The sequence below is a fragment of the Medicago sativa genome, chromosome 6, assembly GCF_051527215.1.
Source record: "Medicago sativa cultivar Bolivia chromosome 6, Bolivia_mono, whole genome shotgun sequence".
Taxonomy (NCBI): domain Eukaryota; kingdom Viridiplantae; phylum Streptophyta; class Magnoliopsida; order Fabales; family Fabaceae; genus Medicago; species Medicago sativa.
The window spans coordinates 11,256,301-11,279,466 of record NC_140754.1 but is presented as its reverse complement, the minus strand read 5'-3'; the positions used below and the strand labels follow the sequence as shown (position 1 = coordinate 11,279,466).

Below are 23,166 nucleotides of genomic sequence, written 5' to 3'. Positions count from 1 at the left end.
GGTGGTTCAAAATTATTATATAACATAAAATATTTATTTATGACAAAATAGATTAAAGTGTAGTATATATTTAATTATTAAGGGAGAGATTTGTAATTCAAGCATCTCGGAGTATGAATTTTACATATTAAGGGTGGAGAGTGTATATTATAACATAAGAGGGGAGGGGAGTGTAATTCAAACTTCTTTGAAGAGAAGGAAATAATAATTTATTTTTTGTTTCTATTTTGCCTTTAGTTCACATCTTCTTTGAAATCAAGAACATAGTAGTATGGGCCTAAATAATAGACCACGTTGATGTAAGGTCGTAAAATTGGATGTCTGTTTGATATATAGTTAAACTGATTTGAGTTAAAAGTTTAAACAGTTGGAGGTCATCGGTTTCAAACCCAAACGAATGAGTAAATATTAATCTAAAAATAATTACCAACATTTGCCATTAAAATTATTAGACTTATTTTTTCGTTTATTGAAATTGTATTTAGAAAATTAATCAACTCGTGATAAGCCACCATAAGCTTGAGACGTTTCACCGCACTAATTTATATAAGTTCATCTTTACTCCGTTTAGGTTTTATTTATTTACCCAAATTCAATACATAGATGTGACATGTAGCAAATGCTTATACTTACCTTTAACCTTTTAATTCAATCCCTTAGATTTTTCGAGAAAAAGAAAATTATTATTAATAATTATTATTAATAACGGCAACACATTAATGCTGATTTTACAACTTTTATTTTAAATTCATCCTCTAAGGTTACAAACTCAATCTCTTACCATTGAGCTAAAACCTCGACAACAATATCGATAACTTACTAATTATTTTTTGGGAATTTGGCAACGACTCTTACCATCTGTATATACACAATTAATACAACATGAGCAAATGTGCTTATTCTGAGGAAGATTTTGACAAGTACATCTCTGAGTCATGGCGCTTGCTCCATATTTTGCATTGAATACATCAAAACATGTAAGCAATGGAAAGGTACCTTGATCCATATGTAGCTTTGAGGGTGGAGATTCATGGCATTGTCCACTCAATGTCATACTTTGGTGACAAAAATGGATGAGATCATCCTTTTGAATCACACCTACAACATTATAGACATAGAAATATAAATATCAAATTATTTCACAACTCATTTTAATTGAGAACATGGATTTAATTTGACACGCATTTGTAGTGTAAACATATTTTACATTGTCAATCAGTCATAACCGTTATATTATTCGAAACAAATGGTTGTAATCTGCCGACACTATAGAAAAATTTATTCATGCAAATTAAAGCAGTTCAAATACTAAAATTAATAATAAGATGTGATAGAGTTACCAGATCCATAGTTGAGGCTGAAAAGAGCAAATAAAATTCCAACAGTTAAGAAAATGCTTCCTCCTTGCTTCATCATGATGATATTCTAAAATGAAACCCTAAAGGTGTTGGGACAATGTGAAAAATGAGTAATTACAAACACACACATACCCTCATATATATATATATATATATATATATATATATATATATATATATATATATATATATATATATATATGTATGTATGTATATGCATCACTGATAATCACTATATTAATTAATTGATTAAGGTCAAAATTAAAATATCTTTTGTGATTTTTTATTTGTTTATTTGCTTAAGGACAGTGTGAAAATAAAATAACAACTATTTTTTAATGGGAATATATATATATATATATATATATATATATATATATATATATATATATATATATATATATATATATATATAGACACACACATATACACTAGAGTAAGTTAATCCTGAAATTTATCTCTATTAGTGTGTTAGAAGTCAACAGAATAATATAAAAAAATAAATACTAATTTATCTCTATATAATATAATGTAAAATACAAAAAAGCAAAAAAGGAATTGGTTATTAAATTAAAACACGATTAATAATAAATGGATTCAAACTATGTTATTGAAAAAAAATTATTATTCAAATTTTAAAATTTAATTTAAAGTTTTAAAAACATTAAATATATTTTTCTTGAAATGGTAGTCTTTTTTTTTTTTTTAAATGGTAGTTTTGTCATATCTTCATTTATCTTCTTTTTTTGCCAAATAGCCTCATGGTTAGATTCACACATTGAGTGTGGAGAAATGAGAAACATGAGGTTTGAACCTTGACCATTGCAAATGAAAAATAATTGAATATAATATATATTTTCATGTCATGTGCGCACCAAGCACAAGAATCAATAAAATAATGATATTCTATTTCTTATATAGTGTGCACCAAATACTTAATAGGATAAATGAATATAGTGTCACTACCTTATTTTTATTTAAGTCCTTATCATATGATGTCTCTATCTTAGCATGCATACCAAATAGACCCTAAATAGATAAATAAAATCTTCTCTTGAAAATTTGAAGGATTTAATTATAATTTGAAGGATTTACTTTGATGATGTGGCTCCTTTTTTCTTTGCCAAATCAAATGCTTACTAGGATGTATGTGTAGGTTTTTTTTAATGACAAATATTAATATTTTAGTTTTGTTTTCCTGCTTGTGATTACTTGAATCATCCTGACCTTTAACTTACTAACTCTTTTAATCTTGTAACTCAGACGGATCAAAATACGGATGTCCACATAGACGAAGGACTAATATGAACGATATTTTGGTAAACTAAAAGGTTCTTCAAATAATATAAAAACTATTGAGAGATTGCATGATGCCTATTTAAAGGCTAACAAACTTTTTTTTTTTTTTTATAGAAATTTAAGGTGAGAAAAAGATGTCTCGGTCTAAAATAAAAAAAAGACATTAAAACTCAAAGAACACTTACAAATATGTTTATACTTACCTTTCTAAAAATACTAGCAGAGCTCAAACCGGGACCTCAAAAGTTCAAAGCATATCTTTTTACCTTTGGACCTTAAAGTTTTTAAGCTTATACGCTTCTATCAAATAGAAGCAATTTGAACCTGTTAGTAGTAACATAGTTTTCTCCTAATGATCATAATAGCACCGTCCACGGGAACTTTAAATTCACCAAGTATCAAAACTTGAATATTGACTCACGTTTTATATGCATATTCTAATATGTATTAGTCTGTAGATCTCTGCTCAATTTATACATTGTATTTTTATTTTATTTTTTTGTCAAGTAATCTAGCTGCTATGAATTTATATTTTTTAATGTGAACAAGTGGAGAGTCGGGGTTTGAACTCCGACTATTGCATATATTATACAATGTTCCTATCAACTGAGTTAAGTTCAAGAGGATATTGTTTGTAATTTTAGTGCTAGCAAAAATACAATATAAATATTCCACTTAAAAAAGTTATATTTGATTAATTAAATTCTCTGATTAGTTACCAAATAATAAAATTATTTCTTTAAGTAGAAATTAGAATACTTGTTTGTGTGCGACTCTAGATTCATTATAAATCGGTAATTAATAATCTTTTAATCAAAATAGACGTCTTTCAACACTCTTTAACGTCCAGATAGCAAGAAGTAATATTAACCACTAGAAGGGTTATATAATATATTTTTTCGTTATTAGAGCTATGGTCAACTCTTGAGTATGATATTATTGTCAAACTCTAATAAGTTAACTCATTTCTTCTTTCATTAAATTTCTTAGGCTAGGGTTTTCATTTTTTTATAGAGCTCAAACTCATTACAGGAAGTTGGCGGATGCCATCTTTATTAACCATTAACTAGCACCCAAAGGTATTAGGTGTTCAAAATTAAAATAAAATAAATAACTTTTTCATTACTATGATAATCTCAGGTCAAAGAAAAAACCTCTTATGGAGAATTTTCTATTGACAATTTAAAGTAATATTGACTATTAAAATATCTCAATTGAATCAGTTCAATGATCATATCAACGTAGATCTCAAGTGAATCAGTTCAATGATCATATCAACATTTTTTTTGAGAGAAATGATCATATCAACATATGTGTCATCTGTATATGTAATTTAATAAACAAGATCAATTAATCTTTATCTAATAAAGATAATATCACATATATATTGATCTATTCGGATTATTGATGTCCTACTCACAATAATCCTATGATCAAGAACAATTTAGATTAAAATAATAAAAGATATATTTCTCATTATCATAATATATGTCATGATAACAAGTCTACAATTTATTTTTATTTATTTTTGTCAAGCACAAGTCTACAATTTAAATTAAGGACTTTATCAAATTAACTATTTAACTAAACAGTAAATATATGATAATGAAAATCAATACTTTATTGAATCTAAAATTGATTGCATGATTGATTGGATCGCGGACATACTAATTAACTATTATTGAGTGAAATAAAAACTATTGAGTGAAGGCTATTATTGTCCTTTTAATGTAATTACTTAATGAAATATTACAAGATCCACTATACTTAAATATTAATTTATCAAATATTACAAGGTCCACTATATTTAAATATTGGGTCCTGTTAACCGGTGCCCCCGGGGCACGGGTTAAGGAATCCAAAAAAGGAAAATTTGAATTGAAAATAACATTTTTTTTGACTTTTGAAAAGTTGATTACACAATTTTCAATACAAAAACTACTATATTTGTTTCCTTAACCAGTGCCCCGGGGGCACTGGTTAACATTTCCCTTAAATATTTAACAATTATAGTGTACCAACTAACAAAACATATATTCCTAGGATTTTTTGTACAGGTAAAGAAAGTCTTTCGTCCAAAAAAAAAGTCCTTGCTCAAAACTTTACATAAAAGAGAGAAATATACATGAAGCATATTTTGTGTAACTTGTAAGATATAGGGCACAACATATAAATATCATCTAAATTAAATTAAGCATATGATATTTGACATCAAAAGTGTACTGTCTACAATTACACAGCTACAAAACTGTCATCCAAGTATCTAAGTGGCCTATGTACAATACAATCTCTATCCTAGAGCAAAGAATATATACAACACATAGCAAATAGAATTATACAATTATGGGTTACCGATATTTGCGACAAAAGGGACCAACTTTTTCTGGTCTTTTCTCTTGCCTAGTGCACTTCTGTCCAACACCCGGCCAAGAAACAGACGAGTATTCTGCAAACTTACCTCTCTCTGCGACTCATTTGAGACACCGTGACCTGGTGTGGAAACTGGGACCAGTCCTGAACCCATACCATACTGCAAGGGACCGCTGCGAGCTTTGAATGAGGTTTGTGGAGCAAGCAACTTTTCTTCAATTGCACTGATTCCATTCTCAAATGACCCAACATCGTGTGGATGAGAACCGGTCATCGAGCTGCAACTTTGTAGAAGGGCTTCTAACACACTTAGTGCCTCCCAACACAAAGTGCTTTCCACCAATTGGGATACAATTGCATAGATATGTGGACTTTGGGCAGCATCCATTGGAGTGTGCTGGAGGAGAGCCTTAAGCATAAGCAGAATGACGCGTTGATACTCAACCGGTCCCTTTTCAAGCAGCTTTAACAAGTGCCCAAATGCCAAAGTCGAATGTTTTGGAAACCATTCATTGCATAGTAGTGGTGAAACACAAGCAAGGAAATTGTCAATGCTCTTGATCTCACCTCGGGAGTAAATCATAAATACAGTTGCTAATTCATCCAAGGATTTTGCTCGGCACCAAATTGCGATATTGGAAGCAACAGAGCAAGCCTTTTGATATTGATGTTGGAGCGGAGAAGCAGGACCTATCACTGGGTCTTTGCTGAGTTGAAGACAGAGCCAAGGGAGTAACCCTATAATGTGCATCAGGAGTCTTGTTTCAGCATCACCAAATATAGAATCACAAGAATGCACTGTGATACGGGAAAGGACATCAATAGAGACACTGTGACTGACACTTGACAAAAGTCCTTTACTAACAAGAGGTTGCACCCCTTCAAATGCTGGCAAACTCCCCTCTTGTAAGGGTTCATAGCCACTTTTAGATTCTGTGCGTTGAAATTCTCCTATATAATTGGCATCAAGTTCATCCCTAGGCATACTTGAAAGGAGCACATTTTCTGTTGTGCGATCACGGAAAGATAATCGGTCAATCACTTGAGAGAAGAGCTCCAGAACCTGACGGTAGACATGGACAAAATCTGTGTGCATCATAGCAACACAGCCCCAAAATAGCTGAGGATAGAGTATCACCTTCTCTGGCTCCATATTCTCCACCATAACTTGCAATGTCATTAAAATTTCCATAACAAATCCTAAAACTTGGGGTACTGGATTTCCTAGACATCTATGGAGACACCGAAGAAGGGACACACAAGCATCACTTGTTACGCTTGGTCGAAGTGCTCGGTAGATCTGATGTGAACGGCATGCAAGGTGTCTTGATGTGCACTCCATAGCCCACCTGAGTGCTTCTTCTCCCCAAGTCTCACGAAGGTCTCCTTGGAAGAAGATGGCATCCACCATGCTCTGAACTAGGGCAGAAAGAAGTGCTGCACTTGGCAGCTCAGTTCTGACAACTGTCGGATCCTCATTTTCCCACATCATGCTTCCTCGTTTTGATTGTACGTATTTAATCAGACTAACAACCTGCTGCTTGTTCTCTCTGTCATTATTTTCCACCTCATACTGCTCCAAGTGGCGGCCTGCGAGGGAATATAGCAGATTAACAAGCAAATGCTGGCAATGCTCTAGGACAATGTCTTCTGAACTATCCATTGAAACAAAGATGACATGAAAGAGTAGAGGCAAGTATTGCCGGAAATCTTCATCGTTCTCATATGCAATCTCAGCAAGAAGAATCAGCGCTATATCTGCATGTGTAAGTGAATGCTGCTGATGACCCTGTAAGGCAGACTGAAGTTCCTTTGCACTCACGCCATGCACAGCACCCCCTGCATGCAGTCCATCTTCACCCGAGTTTGGAGTATCAACAAGATAATCTCCACTATCCCGTGAAACATGGCGGCTCCGAATACTCCCTGTTGAGCTTCTAACACCAATCAATGGTCCTGACATGTTAACCAAAGAGGGAAGGAGCTGCCCTGATCTCCCAGTACTTACTGGAACAATATTTAACTCTGGAGGCATTGGACTTAGTGGACCCGAGACACTTCGGCCAGTCATACCTGCTGTTCTCCAGCTCAGGCTCCCACTAACATTTCTTAGAGGACCCTCGAGAGAACCTCTTACAAGCAATGGAGACATGTGCGGTTGGTTATCCATAACTGATGCCATTTGGGCCACAGCAGGACCTTGTGAGAATTCTAAGACAAAATTTGCACTGACATCACCCTTACTTGCACCTGGCCCATGTGGCTCAATGCTATCCTCTAGAAGTCGTTGAGACAACTGGAAAACCAGGTGATCTATTGTTCGTTGAGGGCATATTCGTGCTAAATACAGACTCACCCGTTTTGCAACACTGAAGTATGTAGCAAATGCACCACTTATTTCAGTTGATGCATTTGAATCACAATCTTCAATTCCTTTCGTAATCAAGAAATCTAAAACGGGACTGATATTTCTATTTTTGCTAGCAATTGTGCTCCAAAGTTTCTCAATTTCATCGGGAAATTGGTCTCCATGTCGCCATGTTACATAGTAAAGACTTTTCAATAACCTTTCACTCCAGCCTTCCTTGAGTTTCCAGAAATTAAGGTTCTCAATCCATGGAGCCATGCATGTTAAGACCTGATGCTGAGCAATGATATCAACAGCATCCAATTGCCTCTGCATAATCTCCTCACAAAGAAGCTGGCTTAGTTCAGGATGATCTTTGGCAAGTTTACAGGAAAGCTTGTACTGGAATTGTTGATAGGAATCAGGAAGGTTACCGACAACAGCAGCTCGATAACCACCTGAGCCATCAATGCCATCCTCAGCCCACTCACGAACAGAAAGTGTCTCAAGCATCTGAAGGGCATCATCGCGAATTTGTCTTGATGGATCAACAACTTTATAAAGGATCAAACTCAATAGTCTCTGTATTTCACAGTTTGGAATCTCTTGTCGCATGTAGACCTCGGCCAGTACACTGAAATACCCATCGGCTACAGAAGAATTAGAGTAGTAGCACTGCAGAAAATAATGAAGAATTAGAGTAAGCACTGGATAAGCATTATCGTCAATGAGAACAGGTACCTCCCCGTAAAAAATAATACAAGGTAAATGAGATCTGAAAATATAGGAAATCAAATGGACAAAATGTATAGTATCACCAAGTGAAGCATATCATCAGCTCGTAATCAACAGAAAGATATGGAGTGCTTGATTTATGAGTTTATTTATTATATATTCTAGTAAAGGACTGCTTCTAATGCCACTATGCAATTTCCAACTTCAGTTTAAGTAATAAATATAGTGTCATATGCTAAGCACTCAGTAAAAATACACTGATTTACATTTTATACTGCATTGTGATTTTGAGCAGAACTTTGAACCATGGACCAAAAAAATAGAAACTACCGAAATTTTAAAATTAAGAATGATTGTGAATGAAATACAATATATGGTAAATTAATATCCATAAAATACAACAACTAAAGCTTTTTCTAATTCAATTTCAAAATTATATTGTGCGAAGGTATTAAGTTAAAAGGGGGAAGAATAGCTAAGCAAATTAAAATACATGCAAAATTTTCAAGGACCAACCAAATCTCCTAAATTTCAAGCTAATGGGTTGAGGCTCATATTCACCTTTTACACATCTAACATCCAATGCAAGAGCCCTTTGGATTTGATGTGTGGATAATAAAATAGCTCACATATATATATTATGTGCAGAACTTTTATTAGAAGAAAGAATGGGGACAGTAAAGATCATACTATAAACCCCTTCAGGTCAAAGGTCGAGGAACAACTGCTTAAAGGCTTAAGTGCAAGTTAAAGGAGAAAAAAAAAGCTACAACCAACAGTGGATTGGAAATCACATTGACATTGGTAAATGCAATGTGAAAAATCTCAAAAACACATGCTATTAGGCGAAAGTTCATGAATGGCTTTATATATCATATGTCCACAGACATTGTGAGACAATTTAATTTCGTTAGTACTATTCTTAAGCTTGAAAAGGAGTGTGTGTGTGTATATATATATATAATATACACACACACACCCACTCAGTGGATTTTAAACAGATACAACATTTCCATTTCTTCAATAGGAACCATGCATAATAGAAAGTGAAAATATTACTTGATCAATGCAGGCGGGAAATAGGTCCAAATTTGTAAGCAAAAGATTCTTCAAAGCCAATTTTGCTAGAGAAACACGATGATGGCCACCCCTACCCCTATCTCGACCAGTTCCTCGGCCACCTTCCCCTTGATATTTGCTATATGATGGAGTTCTTGGATCAGCTGGTGAGAAACCAAATGGAGCTCTTGCTGTAGGCTCCAAAAACAAAGCATTAATCCAAGATATCACACGGCCACTCATTTTCCTTGCACTGTCATCAAAACATGGTCCATATAAAAGTGATGCTATTGCATTCATGGATGCCCACTGGATTGCCTCAACCTGTTCATTTAATTCTTTGTCAAATGATATTTTATCAACAGAGTCTTTTGATCGTGCATGTTGAGAAGACTTATAACGATCAACTTCTCTTCTATAATCACTGAAACCATCTTGACCCCATGTACTGCCTGTGTCGTCACACCAGGAGAGAAGAAGTTCAAATAGGCGCTTTCTTGTTCTAACATCAAATTTCTCAGATTTTGAATCAACAAATTCAGGGGCTAAGGATCTTATAACACAAGCAAGTGCATAGCGGAATGGTTGCATGTCTGAGAAGCTTTCCAGAGATGTTGTTATTAGTCTGTTCGTTTCTTCAATGAATTTAAGATAATGAAGGCGGAAAACTGGCTTGCGTGCAAGCATGCCAGGCCAAACATTTTCTGCAACGGTGCGATAAATATTTGCAATATGGACACGGAGTTCTTCCCTGCGAGCCTTTTGACTCTGCATACATATAATATAACTTGTAAGTGCAAAACTCCACAAAAATTGGAGAAGCAACAAAAGCAACTATTAATAAAAGGTTTAATTAGATCATGTCTTTTAATTTGAAATATGGAATACTATACTGTCTATAACATTGTTCACTTCACATATGCTGAAAAGGTTTAAGAATTAAAAAAATAATCACAGGTTTCTTTTGCTATCATATTAATCCCTATATCAATAAACAGAATTCTAAAAGTCTTCTATTGATTTCTTTTACAGATCCATAACAATACCTTCCACTTTGGTTTTCCTTCTGTCTCGGAAGAAACCTCGTCAATAAAAGAAGAAAGCTCGCTGAACATGATTTCACATGCTTCCAAGTGTGAGCGGCCAAGAGCCATGGTGGCTGCATTCTATACCAGAAAACTACTTAGTAATAAATAGACATCAAATTTAGCAGGCAAATGAATGACAACAGAAAATTTTAATGCCTTCACATCAATAAAACTGCAATAGTTAACAACCTTCTGTCTTCAAATACCTCTCCCATTAATATTTGATAGAGTAAAAAAGTGATTAAATTTGCGGGTATAGAAAATTATTAAGTAAAATAAAGGAACCTTGAGTAATGAAACTTAGCATCTACACTAATTCACTTATTTGGAATTTGTTTTTAAAATCATAGATTCAATAGGTTTTTCTCACCATCCAATCAAAAGGAACTAAAAATAGCTTTAATCAAATGAAAGCAAGGTTAGAATATAGTAATAGAACAAAAGAAATAGCTTTAAAAATAGCTTATTTGAGTTTGAAAATGTGGAAATAAAAACTTAAATGACTTATCAGTGATGCATACAACACTTGAATCTTCAATATCTAGTCAGTATCTGATGATAGATTTATAGATTAAGTTTAGTGAGGAGTACTTACAACATGTGCATCAGATCCTGATTTTAGTGACGGAAAAATAAGATGGTAAAGATCTTTGGTTGCTGCCATTCCACTCGACTCTCGAGCAACTGGTGGACATGAACAGACAAACATGGCATACATAAGCCACTGATCCAGTTTATTATCAACATCCTGTGACTGATGAGCTTTTCCACCCAATTCAACCGGTGTGATATGAGCAAGACGTTGCATAACTTCTACCCTGCACAGAGTTTTAGTGATATTACAAAATTTTGGTTGGGAATATTAACAACTGAGAGGGGGAGGGAAGCAGTACAAGTGAATAACAATAACTATTTCTCCATAATAATAAAAAAAAATCACTCATAGCAAGTTTTTTATAAAATAAAAAAGAGTATTTGAATGTTACCAGTAAAAAATAAAAACATTAGCTTAATAGTATGCCTAGAACACTTGAATACTTGATAGTCACTTAAATACTTACTTTGCTTCCTGAACAGAACTTGGACAAAGCTCGGCGGCATATTTGAGTAACTCACTAAGGCACCGAGCCCACCTGTTCTTGTCAGGGCTCTCAAAAATTATAGATTGAAGTGTGACATCGGGAGGAATAGCATCAGGTTCTCGTTTCAAATCAAATGGTCGCCCTGAGTCCCAGTAACAGTTCTGCACAATCTCATCCTGTAATACAAGATATTTAAATCTTATTCAAGGCTTAGCTCAATACAAAATGATTTAACTCAAAATAAACAAATTAATTAACGATGAAGAGTAGCCCCAAATAAGGAAAAACGAACATTCTTCTAGAAAGGTAAATGTATACCCCATGTTCTTCTAGAACATCAATAATAAATATTGGTTCAGCTTCGTATTTCCAAAAATGATTTGGTTGCTCATGTATCTTGAGGTCCCTAATATCATTCCTCAATGCTCGAACACAGCGCAATAATTCCAGTGCTGTATGCCTAATTTGACTATCAACAGAACTAAGGAATATGAGGCCAACTGCATCAATCTCTGATGCACGAAATTCAATTGCTTCGCCTGATTGTTGGAAGGAAGACTTTCTGAATCTCTCAGTTTCATGACCTAGAGATTTTGCATCAAGTTGCATCCTATCATCTATCAGACAAGATCTCCAAAAGCGCATGAGCTCCAACAAGCGCCCTAGTGATGTTTGAATGAGAAGAGGAAATTCGTCAGGAAGTCTTAATATGAAGTTGGCCATTCCCTTCATTACTGCAAAACGACGGTGAGGTAGGTATTTCACAATCCGGTTTAGTACTTGAACAGCTTCCTCGCGAACACCAGGGTCAATACTTATGCCATGCTGTGGTATTATTTCAGTAATTTTATCATTTCTTCCAACTTCTTCTATTAGATATGGGATGCACTTTAGCACAGAACGGAACAAATACCCTTGAGATTTTTCCTTTGTGACAGCATCTAAAAAATATTAACGTGTCACATGGCAGAAAAAAATTCATAGATAAAGCAGATACAGATTATTTTAAGTAAATTCAACAACAAAAAATCAACCAAGAAGTAGTTCCCATCTTATTCAAATAATAAATAAATGTTCTGAAAGGAAGACTTGGATAATTGCAATTTCCCTATAACTATTACTTCATATTTGTGAAAAGAGTAATTACCTTCAAGATCACCAATAGGAAAAATAAAATAAAACTTTAATCTATTTCATACATGTATATTTAGAATTGAGTTTTTCACTTTAAAAAGCAACCCAAATTGAAAGTGGAAATGTAGTAAACTTCTCATAGAAGAAACTTCATTTATTCAATTTTTTTCTTCACGATTATTGGTTTGAAAAAATGCCCAGTTCAAATCTAAGACAACGCATACAAGATAAACTATTACGGGAAAAAAGGCAGTACTTAGAGAGGTAGCCTTATTATTAAAGAAACATGGTGTGTTAATGTGCTAATATTATAATTTAACAAGAATAATTTCCTTAAAATAAAGATTTGTATAAAGCCTAAAACAGTAAAAAAAAAAAAAAAAAAACGTAAACAAATGGGGTGCAATTATTATTATTATTATTGTAATAAAGCTTATGCAATTATGTAGTTGCAAGTCAATGGTTTTATTGAGTGTTTACTCCATAATCGCAGTTTATGTTGTGACTGAATGAATGTTATTACAACGAATAGGGTGACTTGATTGCTTTTATGAAAAATGTGGTACCAAGGTTTTAACAGAAACTGACTAGCTCAGCTATTCATAGATACATTAATACCGACAACTTGATTATATAAACCAAGTCTTCCAAAAGTTTGACCTATTCAATCTGTTTATTTGTCATGAATAAACCATTAGAATACTAATTAAATAAACAAAGGTCTTGAAGTTGTAAGCATAATTAAAAGTAAAATAATACATTTTGATTGAATTTATTTAATGAATCATATTGTTTGGGATAAGTATAGTCACTACTTTCCCTCTCCATTTCTCTCACTGTTCTCATTCCTTGTATCCAATATCATCTCTAATCAATGTATCTACCATTCTTATATACTTTTCAAAAGAAACTCACATGCAAGCTTATTTTACATAATAAAATATAGAGAAAATAAAAGAAACATGTTTTCCACGACATAATTTGAGGTTTAGTTCATCATTTTCTATCATCATGCTTCTGCTTGGACTATACCTTCTATCAAGCTAGCATATAATGGGAGAAGCATTTACCTATTGTGGTCCGTGAAGATGTCAAAAGTGCTTGACTATAGGTTCGATGACATGACCTTAGTATTGACTCAATTGCAGCTTTCACTTTTGGAATATAGTGACCAATATCATGACCTGCTCATTCAACAAAATGTCGAGCTTTAGTGCAAAGATAGACCACTAAAAACAATTATTTCTCTTAAATATAACCGTGTACAATTATTCTAGGAATATGACTATCAGTACCTTTAAATATATCCAAACCAAAATACTGACTTGTGGGCAACATCACAATAGCAAGCAAAGCACGAAGACCAATAACCTTTGCTTCACTGGGGCTATCTTGCTTTAGCAATTCTAGTATCATATGGTTCATGGTAAAATCAAGGTTATGTTCAGCTATAGTTACACAGAATTCAACAAGTTTATCATGTTGGACATCCTGAGTAAGCAATCCTTTCCTTAGAACTGCTAGAAGTTGTAGTGTTACACTGTCTAGGTAATCCCATATTCGATTTTGGGCCTGATTAGCTGCGTGGACACTCAAGTAAAACCTTAAAACTCGGTGAAGACAATCCAAAGCCATGAAACGGTGATTCTTATCCTGCATGATCCAACCAGGGATAGAATCTTTATACAATTACAAAACAAAGCGGAGAGAAATAATAAAGTGATCATGAACTCTAGTTACACACTTATAAATACTAAGAGTTTATGACAAATGATCTCCATGTGAAATGAATCTAAACTTACCCTAAGAAGTTTGTAGAGCTGCTCCATGTGAGGACTTAAGTTATGGTGGAATATTTGAGGATCACCAAGACACAGAAGAAGAGTTACCAACGGATACCCAACCTGGACAACAACATGAAATAAAACTTTATCATACTTGACATTAGTAGGCATAGGAATATAATTAAATTGATCAAGACCCACTTACTGCAAGATGTTTGCTTTGTTTATCCATCCAATGCATGAGTTGAACTCTTATACGGCCAACAGCTTCATACCACAAAGTAAGTGCAGGCTCTACACCAGAAGGTGGCCACTGGCCTTTCCCACCATCTGCAAGAGGTGCTAGGATATTTGACAACATATTGCATAGAGCATGGTGAAGTTCACTTTTCCGTTTATGAGGAGCACGGTTTAAAGGGTTTGCTTTTGCCACAAAGGAAGCAGATGCATTCAGACCTCCCTCAGTTTTAACCTGAGAAGGAGCTTATAATTATACCAACATCAGATAATGCTATCCAGTAACCACAACATTTAATGTAATGTAATTTTTATACATACCCCAAGCTTCAGGTAGCGCATCCCGTTAATGATGCTAAGTGTTTCACTTCTAGCAGCACTGGTGTCAATTCGACGTGTATTGAGTTCCATGAAAAACCGCTCAGTAACAGAACTAAACCTACAAATATAAGATTGGAATGACAAGAAATGAAAAAATATTTCTTAGATGATAAAGAAAGCAAGACAAGAATGCCTCAACTTCATACCCTTGTGGCCATGACTTAACAGAACAATCAAAATGGACAGAAGCAGAGGCACCTCTTCAGTTTTAAAATTTAATACACATAAAAACACGTGCAAAACGTAATTATGTAAAATAACAAAGCTTCGGTATTCAGGGAGTATTGGTGTAATAGCAGCATTCATATATGTATCAGTATGGGGGTATATTTATGTGATTATCCGGTTAATAACTGTAATACCAGAGACCATATTCTGTTATGTTGGTTAAAAATCAGTTACTTTGAGCTTCTCAAGAGTGAAGACTCAACCTACAAATAATTGAATTGTGTACCTTACTGAAAGTTTAAGTAAACCATTTCATCAATTTCACTCAACAGAGACTCTTAGGTTTCGGTCTTGGTTTATCATTCTCTCACTTTCCTATACTTCCCTTCACGTTCTCTCAACCTAGCTGGAAGACTGGGATAAAACATGAATAACTTCACAACAGAACTGGAGAACTGAACTATACAATTGATTTCTTCTAAATTAGTAAATAAATAGATTTTATGTACCAACCTAAGACAAAGGCAACCTCAACCTCTGCAAAATTTACCATTCCCCCTGGTACTGTTCTCCTCCCCTTACTTATATTCTGACTCCCATGTTCATCCCCCCATTTTCCAATCTCCCACCCAAATCATCATATGCCACCAGCCACATTTAGTTGTTTTCTTCTCTCTCCCTTATAACAGATTCCCCTACTTCTGTACCCTTATATTCCTCAAAAACACACAGCCTCATGTTGTTAGGCCATCAAAGTTCTTTCTACTATATATGTGTTTCACAATAGTTTAGACAACCAGGTGTGACCTTGCTAGTAACCCTGTTTCTTTTTTGCACAGATTCTATCACCATTTTTGCATTCATAATTGGTATTAAGGAATCAACTATGAATCAGAGCAAACCAATAAATATACCGTGAACACTGAACAGTACAAAGTATAATTCACCAAATGTCTGCATTACAATTCCATTAATGATAAATTATAAAACATCGAATTCCCCCTCTAGAAGCAGTAGATTACATCGGTAAAGATATGATACCTACCCTTAAAAATGTTAAAAAAAAATGTTTTTAACTTAAAAAATGTAAAGAAAACTAAATAATCAAAATAAATGTTTAAAATTAGATCAGATCGATTTATAAATCTAGTATTAAAAATTGCGGTAAAACTCAGTATAAGCATATAAAACAAATGAATATGATGCAATCTTGAAATCTGCCTTAACATCGTAATGGTCAAGCAGTTTCCAATCATACCTGATACGGGATAAAGCCCCTAAAAGTTGAGCAACTAAGTCCAGAAGAAGCCCCCTCAGATCAACAAGTGAGGGATATTCAACCTGACTAACAACCCTGCAACAAGAGTTCACTATGTTCACACCAAAATTTCGTATAAGAAAGAATAAGGAGGAAAAAACCAATGAAAATTTATCATGAATCTTATAATTTATGAAGCAATATCAATAAGTTTGATATGTGACCAATAACTTTTTCAATTTAAATTTAAATCACATTTATAGAAGCTCTTAAAATTTGGGTTTTAGATCTAAGTCAGCCCCAAAAGCTAGCTTAAGAAGTGTAGATTGGCCAAGCCTCAAAGGGACTACATTGAACGTCTGGATTGGAGCATAGACAAATGCAACTGCAATGGAATAACGGTAGGCTCTGAGCCTCCCATACCACCTTAAAATTTGGGATCTAATCTTACCTAAACTCAAACGAATTGTCCAAGAAGTGGGCATGGACCAACTTTATAAGGAATACTCTGGCCATATCTCTAGTCAATGTGGGATCTCAACATAAGGACTAAAAATAAAACAGTATATTTATTCAAAAACTAAGCAAAAGATGGGAATAGAATTCTCCCAAGGATTTTTATTCACAAAGGATCTCTACTTTAACTCTCACAATAAAATGTATAGAATGCATCCCTCTAATTGTTTCTTCTATTTATACAAAATGTTCCCTCTAACTTAACTTATTCTCTAACTGTCCCTGTCTCCTAACAAAACCATATCCAATGTTAAGCACCCTAAAAGTCAAACTGAGAAGAAGAGTTGCTTGAGGATTACACAACCTAACCTTATATATCAAAATCTGAACTGTAAAAAGGTGAACCAGTGTTTGAAGTTGAACAGTGAACCCTATGCTATATTATTCAGATTCAGACATATAAAAATCAAAGGGACCCATTTCTCTAGGACAGATTATAGCTTTTTCAGGAAAAAGAAGCATGATATAGAGCTGCCAATAGCATCTACAACAGCTTAATTTACCTGTCAGCATTTATAAGCCAATCAAAAACAAAATTTTCCAGTCCAGACCATAGCTTCTCTGCAGCATAGAACAAATAACGATTATAAGGGGATAAAAAACTCATTGCGTGAAAAATGAACATGATAATGCATTTTTTTTTAAAACGCAGTTATAACAAAGTACAAACCAGTAAGCCCCTCTTGTGGACAACATTCCACAAATCGGATGCAAGCTGAGCAAAAAATGCATTCCACGGCAAGCTGAATTCCACACACAAATATGATATCATAAATCTTGGAATGAACTAACCGCAGTTTTGTGATCAAACCAAAATTAGAAAATTTATAGGCATTTGTGATTTATTGACAAGCATTTTTATGCGCAAATGTTAATGTAGATAAAAGGGAAGAAAAATATGTAACCTTTCTTTGGAACGTAGATGCATCATTTGCACCCTTTGGAGATTCACTACAATAGTAAAAAAATAAGAGAAAATTTAGTAACTATTTCACTACAATGAGGAGGCAGAAGCAACCCAGATTCAAAACATAAACTATGGATGTTTTTGAATGAACTTACTTACAGCTTATTTGACACAAACACCAATATAAGTGACTGAGAGAGCTTAAGAAAACAACTTATTCCTTCTTTGATTACAGAAATAGCTTACATGTAAACGCTTGCATGATAAGCACTTCAGTTTATTTGGGTACATCTTAATTAATCGCTTAAATATATGTTATTTCTATCATTGAAGTGTGAGTATGGTTAAATTGTTTTCAAATAGTTGTGAGCTATTTTCATAAGCCATCAGGAAGAACTTAATTGAGCTGTTTTATGAAATGCACCCTATATGCCAATTAAGCTATTTCTATAATAAAAAAGTGAGTGTGGTCAAACTGTTTTCATTTAGCTGTAAGTTGTTTTCATAAGTGAATAAAAGGTGGATCCATCTATATGACTAATCCTCAATTTTTTTTACCAAATTCCAACATATATTGCACCTTTTATCATTGAGGAAATGTAGTTTTGTTTCCGTAAAAAAAGTTGCTTTCGTAAGTTATCACTGGTAACTATTTGAAACAAGGTGAATACAACTTGTGAATACAAGTTATTTTTATGCGCTCTCTCAAACACCTCAGTGCTTATATATGTCATAAACTAAGCCTAAATATGATGTAAATAAACCAAGCCAAAATATGATGTAAATAAGCTCTTCCAATTGCACATACAATAAGCTACGCCAGGAACTTATCTAAACAAGCTGAAAACAACATAAAAATATCATAATATGGCATGTTATTTACATAAGCTCTCTCTGAAACCATTATAGATGTCATAAACAAAGCCTAAATATGATGGAAGTATGCTCTTTCAATTGCACATACAATAAGCTATACTATGAACTTATCGAAACAAGTTGAAAACAGCTTAAAAATATCATAATATGGCAAAAGTTATTTTCGTAAGTGATAGAACCCATAAGTCAAAAATTATGCCGTATTGTGATATATCTTTCTCCTAGGCTCTACATGAACAAAAACGATAACCAGAGTCAAAGACACCTGCCAGAGAGAGTACTCTCCTAACCAAATTCCTAACAATCAACAAAAAGGAATCATCCTCTACACAACTATCTCTCCCTCAAATAACCGTAATCCCTGAAATCACGGTGCATGTCACTAACTAACTCATAATCCCTTCTAAGTATTGGGTTCCAATGCTTTGAGCCGAAAAGCTTATCTATCCCTATACAATGCTCTTTCAATAAGCTCTCTCCCAAACACTTAAATCCGTATATATGTCATAAAATAAGGTCTTCAAATCGCAAATACGATAACCACTTCAATAAGTTGTTTTCTCAATCACACCCTTTAATATACCAATAAAGCTAACGGTACAATCAATCATAACACAAAAGCATACATTAAATACAACACCACGGGTACTAATTTGATAAAATTGAAGTGATTTCACATTGGATGTAATAAGCCCTGAACATAAGCTTATAAATGGAGGTAGTCCTTACATTACAAGCCAGTTATGTAAGGATGAGTTACGCCCAATACAAAATCATAATATGTTATCAAAGCCTATTCAAATCAGTTGGACCACACGCTATCAGGTCAACGCTTTCGAACCACTCAAGTTACGCTCTACATGTCTAGTCATGGACATGATGGGGTGGTTAGAGTTCCACATTGGATGCGATAAGGCTTCAACAACAACAATCAAGCCTTATCCCACTAAGTGTGGTCCACTACATAGATCAAATTACGACATAATGTTCTATCATATACCATATTTTGATCAAACTCATTAATATCTAAATCTTTCCTAATAGTTAGTTTTTCTACCTCCTGTAATTTGACTATCCTCCATCTAATCTACTCTCCTTATTACAAAATCTACACGTCTTCTCTCTACATGCCCAAACCACTTAAGCCTATTTTCCACCATCTTTTCTACTATAATAATTAATTGTATAAATGGTAGCAGTAATCACCTTACAAGCCGGTTTTGTAATATTGAGTTAGATTCAACCTAAATTCTAACAAATGTAACTGTATTGTATTGTGTGTATTAGGTGTTTGTGTTTGACACAAACACTTGTCAGACACTCAAACACACCTTCAATCAGAAGTGTCAATAATACTACATAGATTTTATACAACACCAACATTCACACTAGACACAAGCCCTAATTAGATTAACAAAATATTGAATATAACCGCACACGTCTTCGTGTCTGACACATGTCAGACACTCTAACGTAGACACACATCTTCAATCAGAAATGTCAGTACGCGACAATTAAATAAACGACGAAGGTAAGTGAGTAACTGACTGACCTCTCTCTCCATCTCAACAAAGCTTCAAGAAGTGGAACAGGAGTATGCCGTGCAACCATAGCAAGTGAATCCAAAACTTGTTCATAGGCCGGATCAGATGGTCGCAGGTATTGCCCATCCTATCGTACACCCGCAACAATAATAATAATCAATTAATTAATTAATTAATCAATTAATTGAAGAAATTATTCAATAATAACAGAGTAATTAAATTAAATTAAGTAACATACCTGAGCTTGAGCGGTTTCAATACGACGTCGTGCGAGAGGAAGGAAGCGCTGAAGAAGAGCATCGACAATCAACTTCGCAGCACTCCCTGCCTTCATTTCAATTCCAATTCAATCAAAAAACTTTATGATATAATAATAATCCTCATTCGATTTATTTGTAATTTATGCTTATATAAGATTATTATGAATGAGATGAGATTATTATTGTTATAAGATTATGAAATGAAATTGAAGAAGAAGGTTTGATGAGGGTTTGGGAGTTGAAGAGTGGAAGAAGAAGAGGAGGATCTAATTGGAATGTGATTTTTTAGGTTTTTGTTTTTTATTTATTTTTTATTTTGCTATGTATGGAAAAATGGAAATGGAAACCAGCTTTGGCTTTGGTCATGGTGGACCTACGTCTCAACTAAATTAGTCATGATTAAACTCTTGTCTTTGTTGGGAACAATAATTATTCGCTAAATAAATAATACTCTCTCAATTCATATTTACAAGTAAAAAATTATTTATATTTTATTTGTCAAAAAAAAAGTAAAAAACTATTTTTTAAGTTTATTGAATATATATTATACGCCAATATGTTAGATATTTAATGAATTTAAAAAGTAGTTTTTTCTTCTTCATGTAAATGTGATAGAAGTCACTTAATGATTGATTGTTTAAATAGATTATGTAATATATGTGAAGACTGAAAGATTACTCGGTAAAATAAAAGAAATACATGTTCTAACCTTATAATTTGATATTTTTATTATTTATGACCCTGTAAAATACATGAAATCTAAAAAAGTGACATAAAGATTGAATTTTTTTTTTCATGATTTATTTTCAGACATGATTATGACGTTAAAGTATGGTTATACATCAAAAATTAGATTTTTTAACAGGGGAAGAATTCATAAGAATCATGCTTGTGAAAAATTTGGTCATATTTTAACGTTCTAAACATATCTATGAAAAATAATTAAAAAATTCAACTTTTATGTTGTTTTTTTTTACTTCACGTATATTATAGGGTCATAGTAAAATACTAAAGACTTCTTTGTACCAAAAAAAAAATACTAAAGACTTCTTATAAAAAAATGACGATTATTAAATCAGGTTTTGGTAGTCGTATGAACTTATAAACAATAGACTATTACCTAACTACTAACTAGGCTATTGTTCTTAACGAATAGACTCAAAGTCTAAAATATTTTAAAGGAACCAGCCTATGAATTAGAATGTAAAAATTTATCACATTCATAACACTCCTTTAGAAACCCGTGCTTGAATATCCATGATTATAGATGGGAGAAATTAGTTCGAATATGCTCCATTTAGGGTCTCATCCATTTAGTGCATGAATACACAACACAGAAAAAAAAAAAATCATCCACGAGTTGAGATTAAAATAAGTTTTTTTTTAATAAAATACAATAAAAAAGAACAAGAAACATGTTCCTTTTCCCCTATTTCTATGTATTGTGGTTTTGGAGATTTGGACGGATGATATAGCGCGAATTTTAGTATTCACTCGCATAATGATAAGTATCGTGTCAGTTTATCAAAGGGTTGTATCAAACCGAAAAGATCGTGTTTTAGTTCATTTCGTTTTTAAGCTGAAGAAATTCTAAATCAAGTTGATTTTTTTTTTTGACAAAAAATCAAGTTGATTAAAAGTTGTTTTTTTAACCAAATAGTGAATAATGGTTCAACAATAAAGTAGAAAGTTATGTTGGGATTAGGCTTATGTAACTTTTCATCTAATTGTTCCTCTCAATAGATTGTATTTTTTCAGTGATTCAAATATAACTCCACCTATCCCTGATCATATATTTTCATGTCTGACAAACGACGCAAAATCTATTGTATCAATCGACTTTTGATGCATAGCAAAATAGTTGATTGATTCAATGACACAAGACTATGTAGTTGAATATGAATATAAACATAACCACACGTCTAAGCATTAATATCTGTACATGGTGTAAAACAGATCCCTTGCGTAACAAGTTGATGTCTCGCACTTGCAAATTCAAAATATCTTCTGCAGATGTCGACAAAAACATTAAGTAAAGATTTAAACTAAAGATTATATTGAATACACAAATCATATACAAACCATTTAGCTTAAGAGTAATACATTAAATCCTAGCTACTTACGTGGTTCAAAGACACTTTATGTGGTGCCTATTGCACGGGATAATATGTAAATGGAAAATATGTGCTCTTAGATCAAATGAAAAACTCACAAACTTTTTTTTTTTTACTAAAATTTTTGTGATGTCAAACACCGAAAACGAAGCACCATAACCCAAACATCTAACCAAACTTTGCTTTCAGTCAAAGCTCACGTCAAATTTGAAGGTTTGAAGATGCATGGTCGAGATGGATTTCCTCCCCACCTATAAGCTGACTGAGTTGGAGAGACAACTTACCAATTTCTTTCATGAATATGGTGAAAACCATATTGTGTCTCATGTAACAGTCAAGTCCCACTTGTAGATATGAGTTCAGATGTTGACGAATGGACTTATGTTTAACATCCAGAGATTAAGGAAGATTATGACGTACGTTCGGCATTTTCCACTTATGTTCGTTCAAACTGCAAGTGTAGAAAGTATCAGTAGACAGAAATGTCTAAATCTAATTATCCTAATGTTTATCTTAATGTTTGTCTTGGTTTTTGCAATGTTTTTCTGGTTTTAGTGTCATATTTCAATGTTTTAATCTAGTGTTTATCTTAATGTTTGTCCTAGTGTATTTTGCATTTTAATGTTTATAGGAATGAGAGACCTTGTGT

General features: G+C 33.4%; 1 protein-coding gene across 1 annotated transcript; it reads right to left on the bottom strand.

The window, feature by feature from the left end:
• Positions 1-4,813: 4,813 nt before the first annotated feature.
• LOC146912805 (ARM repeat superfamily protein) lies at positions 4,814-20,682 on the bottom strand. The gene is made up of 17 exons (XM_085716136.1): positions 20,382-20,682; positions 20,152-20,270; positions 17,722-17,767; positions 17,487-17,559; positions 17,320-17,377; positions 16,301-16,396; positions 14,815-14,932; positions 14,462-14,728; positions 14,275-14,376; positions 13,768-14,125; positions 13,543-13,656; positions 11,657-12,279; positions 11,318-11,514; positions 10,852-11,074; positions 10,215-10,334; positions 9,169-9,936; positions 4,814-8,049 (listed from the first exon to the last, which is right to left on the bottom strand). The coding sequence occupies exons 1-17, from the start codon at positions 20,475-20,477 to the stop codon at positions 4,999-5,001; spliced, it is 6,429 nt and encodes a 2,142-aa protein (XP_085572262.1). The 5' UTR covers positions 20,478-20,682; the 3' UTR covers positions 4,814-4,998.
• Positions 20,683-23,166: the final 2,484 nt, after the last annotated feature.

What these genes read in the sequence shown, in the direction of transcription:
- LOC146912805 (XM_085716136.1), bottom strand. Translation starts at nt 20,477, where the DNA reads ATGAAGGCAGGGAGTGCTGCGAAGTTGATTGTCGATGCTCTTCTTCAG. An exon ending in AACAAAGCAAACATCTTGCA is followed by an intron (nt 14,377 to 14,461) that starts GTAAGTGGGTCT and finishes GTTGTTGTCCAG; the next exon opens with GTTGGGTATCCGTTGGTAAC. An exon ending in TTCCCGCCTGCATTGATCAA is followed by an intron (nt 8,050 to 9,168) that starts GTAATATTTTCA and finishes TATTTTCTGCAG; the next exon opens with TGCTACTACTCTAATTCTTC.